This window comes from Rhinoderma darwinii, chromosome 4, assembly GCF_050947455.1.
Source record: "Rhinoderma darwinii isolate aRhiDar2 chromosome 4, aRhiDar2.hap1, whole genome shotgun sequence".
NCBI lineage: Eukaryota > Metazoa > Chordata > Amphibia > Anura > Rhinodermatidae > Rhinoderma > Rhinoderma darwinii.
In genome coordinates this window covers 155,909,014-155,923,062 of record NC_134690.1, presented here as the reverse complement: position 1 = coordinate 155,923,062, position 14,049 = coordinate 155,909,014, and the positions used below count along the sequence as shown (strand labels likewise).

The 14,049-nt window shown below is 43.0% G+C and overlaps 1 protein-coding gene across 1 annotated transcript in view; it reads right to left on the bottom strand.

Annotated features, from left to right (window-relative positions):
* The window catches only part of LOC142759514 (putative cation-transporting ATPase 13A4), a 74,461-nt gene extending 66,362 nt beyond the window's left edge, over nucleotides 1-8,099 (bottom strand). Inside the window, exons 1-3 of the mRNA XM_075861760.1 lie at nucleotides 8,037-8,099; nucleotides 388-561; nucleotides 140-286 (exon numbers count right to left, since the gene is read on the bottom strand). Of these exons, the coding sequence (XP_075717875.1) occupies nucleotides 140-286; nucleotides 388-561; nucleotides 8,037-8,099 (384 nt within the window). The remainder of the gene's footprint in view (nucleotides 1-139; nucleotides 287-387; nucleotides 562-8,036) is intronic.
* Between the last annotated feature and the right edge of the window lie 5,950 nt (nucleotides 8,100-14,049).

The following is a 14,049-nucleotide window of genomic DNA, read 5'->3' as shown; positions in this document are numbered from 1 at the left end:
CACCCTGCCATTTACCTTTTAATTAGAAGCCAGCCCATATTCTAATAGGGCATATAGAAAGGGGCTGTCTACATGAGACAAGCCATTTAAAGATGCATTATTCACAAAAATAATACATGAATCTATTAACCTCACTTACTTTAAGATCAGGCCTTCTTATAGCTTGATTTAAAATGGAATTCTGGTCAGAGATAACAGAACATTGTGATCCACTCTGAAATGACTGTGCAAATGCATCCAGGGTTAACCAACGAACCTTCTTCCTGGTGTATTTCTTTCTTTTATCCTAAATACAATGGTATGGATCACTGATAATTTACAGTAGTAAACCTTAAAATACTTATTGTGTAAATTATTTCGTTTTGTTGGAAAAATAACATTACGTACAGTAGATCTCAGTAAGACTACATTGGCTTTCTCCAAAGACGAAGGGACACAGTTTGCCCAGACACTCCATTCCGGCTTCCAATAAAAGAGGAGAAGAAGAATCCCACCTGATATACAGTAGCCAATCACACACAGAATAATCCATGGAACGCTCAATTTGTAGCCGAAAAGTTCCTAAAAACAAGATAGAGTAAATACTGTTAACCACAAATATAGCAATAGTAGCAGAGCGTCTTACGGAGCTTTATTATGGCACCCATAGACGTCTATGGAGCAATACTTTGTCTCTGTATGTTTCAAATTTCATATGGAGGCATACAGGTTTTTCTCTTGAATTTATAGGGAATCCGACAGAAAATAAATATTGCCATGTCTCATTGAATGCTGTATTATAGAGATATTCTCTTACAGAAGCATTGCTACTGGGGGAGAATACCTTTGTAATAAGGTGTAGCATGGAGACGAGTCCATCGTATGAAACTACTGGCTGACTGATATAGGGCTGGGTTCACATGAGCATGTTACGTCCGTAAAGGACGGAACGTATTTCGGCCGCAAGTCCCGGACCGAACACATTGCAGGGAGCCGGGCTCCTAGCATCATAGTTACGACGCTAGGAGTCCCTGCCTCGCTGCAGGACAAGTGTCCCGTACTGTAATCATGTTTTCATTACGGGACAGTAGTTCCACGGAGAGGCAGGGATTCCTAGCATCGTACATAACTATGATGCTAGGAGCCCGGCTCCCTGCAGTGTGTTCGGTCCGGGACTTGCGGCCGAAATACGTTCCGTCCTTTACGGCCGTAACATGCTCGTGTGAATCCAGCCTAAAGGTTGATAATTACTCCTGTTATAATCTGAAGATCACTATCTGTCTGTGCAATATTACATTTTCATGCTTTCTTAATAAATTTATTGTTTCCTTTTTAAGCCAACACAACACTGCCCATCGTAGTCAAGTGGGTGCTTTTTAGCTGCATTCACAGTTCTGCACTACTATTGGAAAATTTACTTAATTGGGGGAAGTCAAAATCTGCAACAAAACCCAATTGTTGCGGCTTTTGCTGCGTATTAACTGGCTTCCTCTGGATCTGCTTCGGAAAATATTTAAGTATGTATTATCAAACAACAAGGGAAAGATAATGAATCATGTAGTCCATATAACACCTGGATCAAAGATGTTTGCTGCATTGTCAGTGTAAATAAATGGTGTACACTGTGTGCACCTAATTTATGAAGTATTTGCGTGGTTATGGTTGAAGTTATTTTTAGCCATATTTCTAAAAAAAATTCATATCTTCATGCCAGCAGAAGACTGCCGTAAAATGGAAGCCACAAAACTAAACTAAAAGCACCACATCTTCTCCAATATAAAATATGGCAAATGTAACAAATGGCGTGCAAAAGCACTGCGCAACGAAAACAGTAAGGACACAGAGAAAAAACAACAATATTGATACATGTGGGCCATTTAGTTTTAGGCCTCTTTCACACGAGATTATTTCTCATCTGTATTTGTATATTTTAATGTAGAATTCAAAAAACAAATTTAATTCATGGGGCTATTCACACAGGAGTTTAACCCCTTAAAGAGGCTCTGTCACCAGATTTTGCAACCCCTATCTCCTATTGCAGCAGATCGGCGCTGCAATGTAGATAAGAGTAACGTTTTTTTTTTCTCAAAAACGAGCATTTTTGGCCAAGTTATGACCATTTTTATATTTATGCAAATGAGGCTTTCTAAAGTACAACTGGGCGTGTTTAAAGTTATGTACAAGTGGGCGTGTATTGTGTATGTACATCTGGGCGTTTTTACTTGTTTTACTAGCTGGGCGTTGTGTATGATGCTGACGAATCGGCATCATCCACTTCTCTTCACAATGCCCAGCTTCTGGCAGTGCACAGACACACAGCGTGTTCTCGAGAGATCACGCTGTGACGTCACTTCCTGCCCCAGGTCCTGCATCGTGTCGGACTAGCGAGGACACATCGGCACCAGAGGCTACATTTGATTCTGCAGCAGCATCGGCGTTTGCAGGTAAGTCGATGTAGCTACTTACCTGCAAACGCTGATGCTGCTGCAGAATCGACTGTAGCCTCTGGTGCCGATGTATCCTCGCTCGTCCGACACGATGCAGGACCTGGGGCAGGAAGTGAGTGACGTCACAGCGTGATCAGGCCTATTTTGGCCTTAATGACCAAGCATTCTTTTTTATTTTTCTCATCTACACATTCCAAGAGTTATAACTCTTTTATTTTTCCGTCAACATGGGAGAATGAGGGCTTGTTTTTTGCGGGACGAGTTATGTTTTTCAATGGCACAATATTTTGGTGCATATATTATATTGATTAACTTTTATTAACTTTTTTGGAGGAAGGGAATTGAAAAAACCCCCCTTTTTAAATTTACGCCAATCAACGTTTTTTTTTTATATTTTCAAAAACTTTGACTGTTTTTAATTATTTATTTAAGTCCCACCAGGGGACATCACCATGCGATCTTCTGATCGCAGATATAATGCTTTGGTATACTTAGTATACCAAAGCATTATTGCCTGTCAGTGTAAGGCATCATTTACACGTGCATGATATACGTGCGTGCGACGCGCGTGCTTTTCACGCATGTCGTACGCACCTATATTAGTCTATGGGGCATGCAGACAGTCTGTGAGTTTTGCTCAGCGTGAGTGCGCTGAAAAAAACTCACGACATGTCCTATCTTTGTGCGCTGTTCGCGCATCACGCACCCATTGAAGTCTATGGGTGCGTGAAAATCACACAGGTCGCACGGAAGCACTTCCGTGCGAACTGCGTGATTCGCGCAACAGCTGTCAAACTCTGAATGTAAACAGAAAAGCACCACGTGCTTTTCTGTTTACAAACATCCAAACGGAGTGTCATAATGATGGCGGCTGCGCGAAAATCACACAACCGCGCATCATACACTGATGACACACGCAGCTGTTAAGTGCCTTTTGCGCACGCAAAACGCCACGTTTTTTGCGTGCGCAAAACGCACACGCTCGTGTAAATCAGGCCTCTGGCACGGCATAATAGTCATACAGCCAGGGCAGGCCTGGGGGTCTTTGTTAGACATCCGGCTGCCATGGCAACCCGTTGGCAGCCTGAGATCGTTTCCACGGGCCGCCGATGGGTGACAGAGGGAGCTCCCTCCCTCTGTCAATAGATTTAAATGTCGCGGTCGCTATTGACTGCGGCATTTAATGGGTTAAACGGCTGAGATTGAAGGTTTCTTCAATCTCGGCAGTTGCAGCGGGAGCCCAGCTGTCTGTCATAGCCGGGCTCCCGCGGTGATTGTGCGGCCACAGCTTCTGTGCCCACACGATCTCCATCACGTACATGCACGTGGGAATGCGCGAACAGGCTGCATTCCCCGACGTGCATGTACGTGAAAATGCGGGAGGGGGTTAAGGGTATGTTCACACACAGTGACCAAAAACATCTGAAAATACTGAGCTGTTTCCAGGCGAAAACAGCTCCTGATTTTCAGACATTTTTGTAGCAACTCTCATTTTTCGCAACGTTTTTACGGACGGTTTTGGAGCTGTATTTCAATGGAGTCAACGAAAAACGGCTCCAAAAACGTCCCAAGAAGTGACCTGCACTTCTTTTGATGAGCCGTCATTTTACGCGCCGTATTTTGACACCGACGCGTAAAATAAAGTCTCATGGGAACAGAACATCGGAATTCCCATTGAAAGCAATGGGCAGATGTTTGTAGGCATATTTGGGGCATTTTTTCAGGCGTAATTCGAGGCATAAAACGCCCGAATTACGTCTGAAAACACTGCGTGTGAACGTACCCTTAGGCTTAGCTCACACGTGGCGGATACGCTGCATATCTGCCCCTCTGGCTGCAGCGAATTACGGCCGAAAGAGCGCACCAAACTGTGGTGTAGTTTTTCGCCTGGATTATACGCTGCGGAAAGCTGCAGCATTTATAGTTTCATCCCAGGAGACCGCTGCAGCCTTTGATTGGTCACATGGGCTGAAACGTCATCCCAGGAGGCTGTCCCTCCGATGTCATCCAGGCCGGCCTTCTGGGATGACGTTTCTTCCCATGTGACTGCCGCTACAGCCTATGATTGGCTGCAGTGGTCACATGGGATGAAACATCATCCCAGGAGGCCGGCCTGGATGACATCAGAGGGAAGAAACACAGACTTCTAAGGAAGTATAAGATTTTATTTTATTGCTATTTGTTGCGGGTTTTACCTCCCCATTGAATTCAATGAGGAAAACCCGTAACAAATAAGCATCATTTACGCAAATACAATGGACATGTGGAATAAACCTCTGCACCACATGTCCAAGTGTTTTTTTTCGCTCACTATTTACGAAGCGTGTGGATGAGATATGTTCTATCTCATCCACTTTGTTGCTACTATATTATGCTGTGGATTTTCCGCAACGAATTGTGTTGCGGAAAATCCACAGTATTTATGCAACATGTGAACTGACCCTTAAAGGTTTTTTTCTTTATAAATGTGAGACCTATAATAACTACAAAATCACCAATTCCAATCCACAAGGAAAAGGTTCAGCACCTTGTGGAATATGAAAATATCTTCTTTATTGGATAAAATAGATAGCCAGCGGAAGATTGAAGACTGAACAGCAAACAGTGGACAAGAAACATAAAACATACGTTCCCTCTGACACGTTTCTAGCTCTCAAGAGCCATTACTCGTAGATAGATCTCTAATATCCTTGGATCTTATCTACCTTTACTAATTTGTTAATCTAACCTGGAGACAGAGGGATTATCACTCGGCAGCGCCTAGGAAAACGATCCGGCTTTTTATCTTTCTTCCTTATCATAATTCAGGATCAAGCCAGGCTGCAACCATCTTTCACCATTTTACTTTGTTGATACATCGGATCATGGCTTATTGGATGTTGTGCTCCTAGCATAACCACATTAGGTCAGCATAATTGACTACCGGTCCTCTAACTTTTTGTCTCCCAAACTGGTTCATGCACTATGTGCGCTTTGTCTCTCTTTTCTCAAACTTCCATTAGAAACAATATATATATCTGTTTTAGTAAATACTTGTATTTCCCATGAAATAATAACCCTGGAACATAGTTTCTTAGAACTCTGCGTTGTGCCGTTCCTCTGTTAGGGCATGTTCAGACATGGCGGAATTCTGCAGACAGTCTGCATCAATGCCGCACATAATCCGCGTTGCAGATTCCGTTGCGGATTTGGCTAAAATGTTAAGTAAAATGCTGCGGATTTGTCGTTGCGGATTCAGGTGCAGATCACACCCTGCTTTTTTTCAAACATTCCATCCCAGTCTGGGTATAGACCTCAACACACATAGGTCCAGCCAGAATGATGAAATTTCTTGTTCGTGAAAGCAATCCGCAACGCAACACACATAACATCTGTGGATTTCATTGCATAATTTTGAAACTCCTTTGAAGTCAATGGAGAAATTCTGCAACAAGTACGCATCAAGTCTGCAACAGACAGTGTATGCTACGGACAAAAAATTCCGCACCGCAGCCTATGGTCCGCAGCTGAGTTTTCCGCAACGTCTGCACGAAGATAACTAAAAAGGTGTGGAAACCAATGGACAGACTGTCTGCTGCGGATTTCCACTGCGGACTGTCCGCAGTGGAATTCCACATCAATTCTGCCACGTCTGAACGTGCCCTTAGTCCTCCTAAAACTGTATGAATAAATTGATAACTGGGTGTTACAATTCCCCTTGTCAATGGAGTGTTTCCCTACAGTCTGAGACTGTGACCCATGATTGGACCATGTCAGACTGCGTAGGCAAATACCAAAAATGTTGAAAAATCCAGTAGGGGGGCAGCTACATGTATAATAAATAGTACTAACAATTTGCCAAATGGCGACTAAATACCCTTTCACCAATCTGCTTAAAGCGTAGAACTTTAAATCCCATTAATAAAACGTAACTTTTATTATTTATTTTTAGACACAGAAAATTTTTAAATTAGCTCAGTATTGGTACAATGACTCTCTATTATAGACCGTACAACAAAAAAGTACATGTGCATGCTGCCTTTCGGAAAAAAAAGCTCCACTGATCAGAAAGATCCATCAAAAACGGCACAAACCAAAATGCATTTGTATGTAGCGCATTTCATATTTGACTATAGACTTTAATGTAACATCCGGCCGCAGTAAAAACAAACAAAAAATGCAGTTAAAACGCCATTAAAAACACAGCAAAACACTCTGTGTGAATCCAGCCTAAATGTAAAACGCCACTAAAAATGCCATTAAAGAGGCCAGAAATAAACGCTGTTACATTTGACAAAACGCTGGCACTGCCCTTAGGTTGGGTTCCCACAGGTACAGAATTCCACAGCAAATAATACGTTTTTGCAGCGCATAATGCAGATTTTCTGCTGCAATTTTACCAGGAGATTTACGGTGGCGTATTGGTTATAGCAAACTTTATGTCTACCTGCGGAATGTCCTTTTTTTTTTGTACAAACAAGAACACATAAATTCACATGCGCAAGACTTTCTGCGATATATTTCCCACAGTGTGGGCCTGAGATTTGCAAAATCGAATCCACTTTGCTGCTACTGTGAATGCTATTGTATTTACACACATTATTCCTGTGACTGATTGACCTGGGTTTTTTTTTAGATTCCTGTTGCTGAAAATCTGCAGTGTCTCCCGCCTGTGGGAACATAACCTTAGGTAGAAAACGCCAGAAAAATCCCACACCCAAGTCATGATGCATTTGGAAAAAAACGCCATTGACCACAAAAAGGCCCCCAAAAATGGCGTAAAAAAAACTGCAGTGTATGAAGTGCTTTTTATATTTTACTAAACACTTCAATGTAACATCTGATTGCACAAAAAAAACGCACCACAAAAACGCGAATGAAAATGGATAAAAACACAGAAAAAAGCTGTGTGTGAAACCCGCCCTAAAGTAACATCTGGTTGCAGCGTTTTTGGGCAAACAAAACATGCAAAAAAAAAAAAAACACATAAAACACTACAGAATATGCGAGTCAATGCTGTGTGTGAATCTAGCCTTAAAATTGTCTTTCTTTTTGGATCCATATCAACTTTCTTTGGCTAAAAAAATCTGAATCAAAAACTGCACTATAAACTGCATGTGTGGATCCAACCTGCTACTTCTGTGACAATTTGTTTGAAACTATTTTTTTGACAAAACCAATAACAAAGACACAAACTAGCAATTTACAAGCACCTAGTCTGGGTTCCCACAGTGCAGATTTGCTGCAGATTTTGAATGCTTTTTTAACGCAAAAACCAGATACGGAACCTAAACAGAAGAAATATATAAAGTAAGGCTTTATAGGTTTGCTCTCCGGGATCCAATTCTGGTTTTGACAAAAAGAAAAACATATGCATAATCTGCAGCAAATCTGCAGCAAATCTGCACTGTGGGAACCCAGCCCACAGTGTCCAAGCCTCTGCACATTGTATTCAATGTATTTTATTTTTTTAATACTTTGTGTTGTTAAAAATGTCATAGAGCACAATATTAACATGATATTTCTAGTAGGAAAGTCCATCATTCCATTTCAATTGATAATATAAAATGTATGTGTCATTTGTGTTATTATTTCTATTTTTTGTTATAATACTAGTGAAGCAGTACTCACCATCTCATTTTCTTCACCTTCATTAATTTTTGCACAATGGTCTTTGTGTTCTTTTCGTTTCATGTTTCACCACCCAGCGAGCTGTTCCCTTTCACAGACCGCAGGAAGAAGAGATTAGAAACCTTTAACATCACCAAGCAGCACAGGCTCTGGAAAACCAAATTCCCAGTACTGTTTAAATATTGCACACACCTCCTTACCTACCTAAACCAGCATTCCTGCATTTGTGGAATCAACATGTATTCTTTTACAGTATATTGCATTGCACTGCATTGTATTCACGGTATGGCAAGTAAACTGAGTTAATTAAAGCTAAACCGCACCCGACACGTCAGAGATTAAAATTCTTCACAAATTCAAATCCAACACAATAAATATCCTTTAATCTAGCATCAATGGAACTGCATAATTTAGGTACCATATAACCAAATATTCTAGATCAGGGGTAGGCAACCTTTTGGGTATGGTGTGCCGATAATAAAAAAATCAATGATGAAGTGTGCCACGCAAACATGAAAGTCATATAAGACTATGGGTATATTCACACGGCCTATTTTCGGGCTGTTTTTCGGGCCGTAAACGCCTGAAAAACGACCGAAAAATCTGAAGCAGAACACCTCGAAACATCTGCCCATTTAAATCAATGGGAAAAACGGCATTATGTTCCGACAGGCCATTTTTTTACGCAGCCGTTTTGAAAAACGGCCGCGTAAGAAACGGCCACGAAAAAGAACAGCAGGATACTTCTTGGGACGTTTTTGGAGCTGTTTTTCATCGACTCTATTGAAAAAAGCTCCAAAAGCGGCACGAAAAACGCTGCGAAAATTGCAAGTGGTTTAAAAATCGTCTGAAAATCAGTAGCTGTTTTCCCTTGAAAGCAGCTCCGTATTTTCAGACGTTTTTGAGTTTGCGTGTGAGCATACCCTAAGGGTATGTTCACACGCAGAGTCAAAATACGGAGCTGTTTTCAAGGGAAAACAGCTCCTGATTTTCAGACGTTTTTTAAGCCACTTGAGATTTTCGCGGTGTCTTTACGGCCGTTTTTGGAGCTTTTTTCAATAGAGTCTATGGAAAACAGCTCCAAAAACGTCCCAAGAAGTGTCGTGCACTTCTTTTTCGCTGCCGTTTTTTTACGCGGCCGTTTTTCAAAGCGGCCGCGTAAAAAAAAAGGCCCATCGGAACAGAACGCCGTTTTTCCCATTGAAATCAATGGGCAGATGTTTGGAGGCTTTCTGCTTCTAATTTTTCGCCCGTTTTTCGGGCGTTTACTGCCCGGAAAACGACCGAAAATAAGGCGTGTGAACATACCCAAACTGTTATCACATAGGTGACATAAACCAATTAATCAGTTAATTAAACTTGACCCTTATCCATGACTTTTTTTGAAAAGATGATCCATCTGTGGTGCATACGAGGCTACTGAACACCAGCTGGGGATGCACATAGGAGAGACCACGGCTACTGAATTCCAGCTTGGGGGTGCTGCACATAGGAGAGACTGCGGCTACTGAACACCAGATTTGGGAGGTACACATACAGATTTAGCCATCTTTATCTTGACTCTAAGGGTATGTTCACACACACTATTTACGGACGTAATTCGGGCGTTTTTGCCCCGAATTACGTTCGAAATAGCGGCTCAATAGCGTCAGCAAACATCTGCCCATTCATTAGAATGGGTCTTACGATGTTCTGTGCAGACGGTCTTTTTTTTTACGCCCCGCTGTCAAAAGGCGGGGCGTAGAAAAGACGCCCGTGTCAAAGAAGTGCCTGTCACTTCTTCAGACGTAAATGGAGCCGTTTTCCATGGACACCATGGAAAAACAGCTCCATTTAACGTCCGTAATGGATGCAGCAAAAAGCGCCTCAACATGCCATTACGGCTGAAATTACGGTGCTGTTTTCTCCTGAAAACAGCCTCGTAATTTCAGCCGTTACGAACGCGTAAATAATGCAGCGTTTTTCCTGCGTTGCAGTTTCGTGTGACATCAGTGTATGGTGCTTGTCAGCGTTTTTTACGCACGTATGTCAGCCGTATGTCATGCGTTTTTTGCGTCAGCAAAATACAGTGAAGGAGGTAGTTTTCTTTTTCTGATAATTTCTTGAGCAGCTGTTGCGTGAATCACGCACAGCACACGGCTGTGCGTTCATGTGCTGTCCGTGATTTCCACGCACACATTGACTTCACTGGGTGTGTGAAGTGCAAAAAACGCACAAATATAGGACATGCAGTGAGTTTCACGCAGCGGACACACGCTGCGTGAAAAACACTGAATGTCTGAATGGCCTCATTGACTTTCATAGGTTCGTGTCACGTGCGTTGTTTTCACGCGCGTAACACGGACGAGAAATACGCTTGTGTAAATAAGGCCTTAACGCATTAAATACATAGTAGCAAGAAACTTTAACTTGACTTTTTCAATGACTTTTCAATGGCTTTTGTTGTATGAAATTAGTCAAGATAAACTTGACTACGTCTGTAGGAGAGACTGCGGCTACTCAACACCAACTTAGGGGGGTGAACATAAGAGAGCAGTCAACTTTTGCTTACTTTTTCTTTTAGGGTATGTTCACACGGATCATTTTAGGACGTCTTTCAGGCCGTAAGCAGCCGAAAAATGGCCGAAAAATGAAAAGCAGAACGCCTCCAAACAAATACGCTGTTCTGGTCCAACGGGCCATTTTTTTAAGGTAGCGTAAAAAAATGCCCGTGAAAAAGAAGTGCATGTCACTTCTTGAGCCTCTTTAGGAGCCATTCTTCATTGACTGTATAGAAAAACAGCTTCAAAAATGGCCGTAAAAAAACGCTTTCAGACGTTTTCTGCTAAGCATGTGAACATACCCTTAGGGTATGTGCAGACGCTTAGTAAAAAACGTATGAAAATACGAAGCTCTTGATTTTCAGAAGTTTTTTAAGCAAACTCGCGTTTTTCACTGTCGTTTTTGGAGCTGCTTTTTCTGTAGAGTCAATGAAGAACGGCTCCAAAGACGGCTCAAGAAGTGACATGCGCTTCTATTTCATGGGCGTTTTTATACGCGGCCATTTTTCAAAACGGCCGCGTTAAAAAATGCCCCGTCGGAGCAGAACCCCATATTTCCTATTGAAATCAATGGGCAGATGTTTGGAGGCGTTGTGCTACCGATTTTTCGGCCGTTTACGGCCCGAAAAACGTCCAAAAATGAGCTGTGTTCACATACCCTAACAGATCGGTTACTGAACTCTGTTCTTGCAGCGATGATCACCAGGAGAGAGAAGCGTTTCATTATGCATTTGGTGACACTGAACATCAGGAGAGCAATTCTGCATTGTGTGCTTGCCAAGTGTTCAGTAGCAACAAACACAATGATGCGCTGCTCTCTCAACTGGTGATCAGCGCCTCCAGGCGTATAATGAAGCACTACTCTCTCTCCCTGTGCTTAGCACTGCCAAACACAAAACTGCACTAGACACTGGAAGAGGGAAGTGTGCCAGCAAACCATGCCCCAAGTGTCGGCTGTGACCCCTTTTCTAGATTAAAAGTTTTAGGACAAGAATCTAAAACTGACTTGTAAGAGCAGAGGATCCTCAGTAACAATTCCCAAAATAAAATGTTGACACAAAATCTGCAACAAAAACTTTGTTTTTTAATCTGATAGATTTTTTATTTAATTATCTTTGTTCATTTTCTATTTCAGGTCTACAGAAATTTCTGCAACAAAGCTGATGCGTGTGATCTAATTCACACGAGCCTAATTCACACGAGCGTGTTAAACATCCGTGGGACGGCCGTTGAAACAGCGACCGTCCCACGGACCTATGTAATTCAATGTGGCCGTTCACACAGCTGTTGTTTCAACGGACCATGTGAAGGGTCTGTGAGAAAATAGGACATGTCATCTATGGGGGATGCGAGACATCGCGTCCCTCAGCGCCGAGCACTGTCGTTTTCACGTCCGAGGTGCGCAACCCTCGTGTGAATTAGGCCTTATATTGCAGGTCTTTGCGGAAAAAAAAAGTTCTGTATTATCAGATTGTTTGGATTATCAAATGCAAGATTAAACATTTGCCTGCCAAGAATGTATTACAACCTGAGGGCTTATTCAGACGAATGGGATATACGTCCGTGCAACGCGCGTCTCACGGACCTATGTTAGTCTATGGGGCAGTGCAGACAGTTGTGTGATTTTTACGCAGCGTGAGTCCGCTGCGAAAAAGTCACGACATGTCCGTTCTTTGGGCGTATTTCGCGCATCACGCACCCATTGAAGTCAATGGGTGTGTGAAAATCACGCGCACCACATGGAAGCACTTCCGTGGGATGAGCGTGAGTCGCGCAACAGCTGTCAAAAGGATGAATGAAAACAGAAAAGCACCACATGCTTTTCTGTTAACAAACATCCAAACGGAGTGTCATAATGATGGCGCCTGCACGAAAATCACACAGCCGCGCATCATACGGTGCTGACACACGGAGCTGTTAAGTGCCTTTTGTTCACGCAAAACGCTGCGTTTTTTTGCGTGCGCAAAACGCACACGCTCGTGTGAATCCGGCCTGACAGTCACAGGCTTTTGTAGCCAAAGACTTAAAGGGGTTTTCTCAAGATTAACATTTATCTTCTTTCAACAAAATAGGTGATAAATGTCTGATCGCAAACCAAAATTGGAGCCAAGAGAGGAGACACTTTATGGCATATGAGAAATCTGCAGTAAATCTGCACTGTGTGGACAAGGCCCTAGATAATGCTGAGTATTTATACTGTTGCGGCCGACATGTGAAGAGCTCATCGCTCATTCTCAATGTATATTGATTGACAGAGGCCGCAACAGTAGAAATGCTCAGCATTATCTGTATGTAGATACCCTGTACATTAAACAGAGCAGCATGTTCACTATATACATTGTACAGGTGCTCAGCAATCAATTGACATTATACATCTGGACTTCAGGAAAGTGCTGGGACTGTAAGGGCATGCCCCCACGTGGCGGATTTCCTCCGCAACTGTCCGCATCAATGCCGCACAGAATCTGCGGCGGATCTGCCCAAAATGTGCAGTAAATTGATGCGGACTAGCTGCTGCGGACTGCGGGAAAAGTGCTTCCCTTCTCTCTATCAGTGCAGGATAGAGAGAAGGGACAGCACTTTCCCTAGTGAAAGTAAACAAATTTCATACTTACCGGCCGTTGTCTTGGTGACGCGTCCCTCTTTCGGCATCCAGCCCGACCTCCCTGGATGACGCGTCAGTCCATGTGACCGCTGCAGCTTGTGATTGGCTGCAGCCGTCACTTAGACTGAAACGTCATCCTGGGAAGCCGGACAGGAGACAGAAGCAGGGAGTTCTCGGTAAGTATGAACTTCTATTTTTTTGACAGGTTGCTGTATATTGGGATCGGTAGTCACTGTCCAGGGTGCAGAAACAGTTACTGCCGATCGCTTAACTCTTTCAGCACCCTGGACAGTGACTATTTACCGACGTCTCCTAGCAACGCTCCCGTAATTACAGGAGCCCCATTGACTTCCTCAGTCTGGCTGTAGACCTAGAAATACATAGGTCCAGCCAGAATGAAGAAATGTCATGTCAAAAAAGCAAGACGCATCCGCAGCACATATAACATTTTCATGACAGCTGCGGACTTCATTGCGGAATTTAGAATCTCCATTGAAGTCAATGGAGAAATTCCGCCATGAGTCCCCAACCAGTCCGCCACAACTCCGCAACAACCCTAGCATGCTGCGGACACCAAATTCCGCTCCGCAGCCTATGCTCCGCAGTGGAATTTTACGCATAGTCTAAACGAACACTGCTAAATAAAAGTGGAAGTCAATGGACAAACGGCTCCGCTGCGGATTAACGCTGCGGAGTGTCCGCTGCAGAATTCAAGAGGAATTCCGCCACGTGTGGCTTTGCCCTAAAGGACAGCAGTTTACATGAGCTGGGTGGGATGCCCTGACACTTGACAGATTTTGTAGAGAAATTTCTGCGACTGAAAATCTGAATGGAACTTGCAGAAATCCATGCACCTGCTGTAGAAACA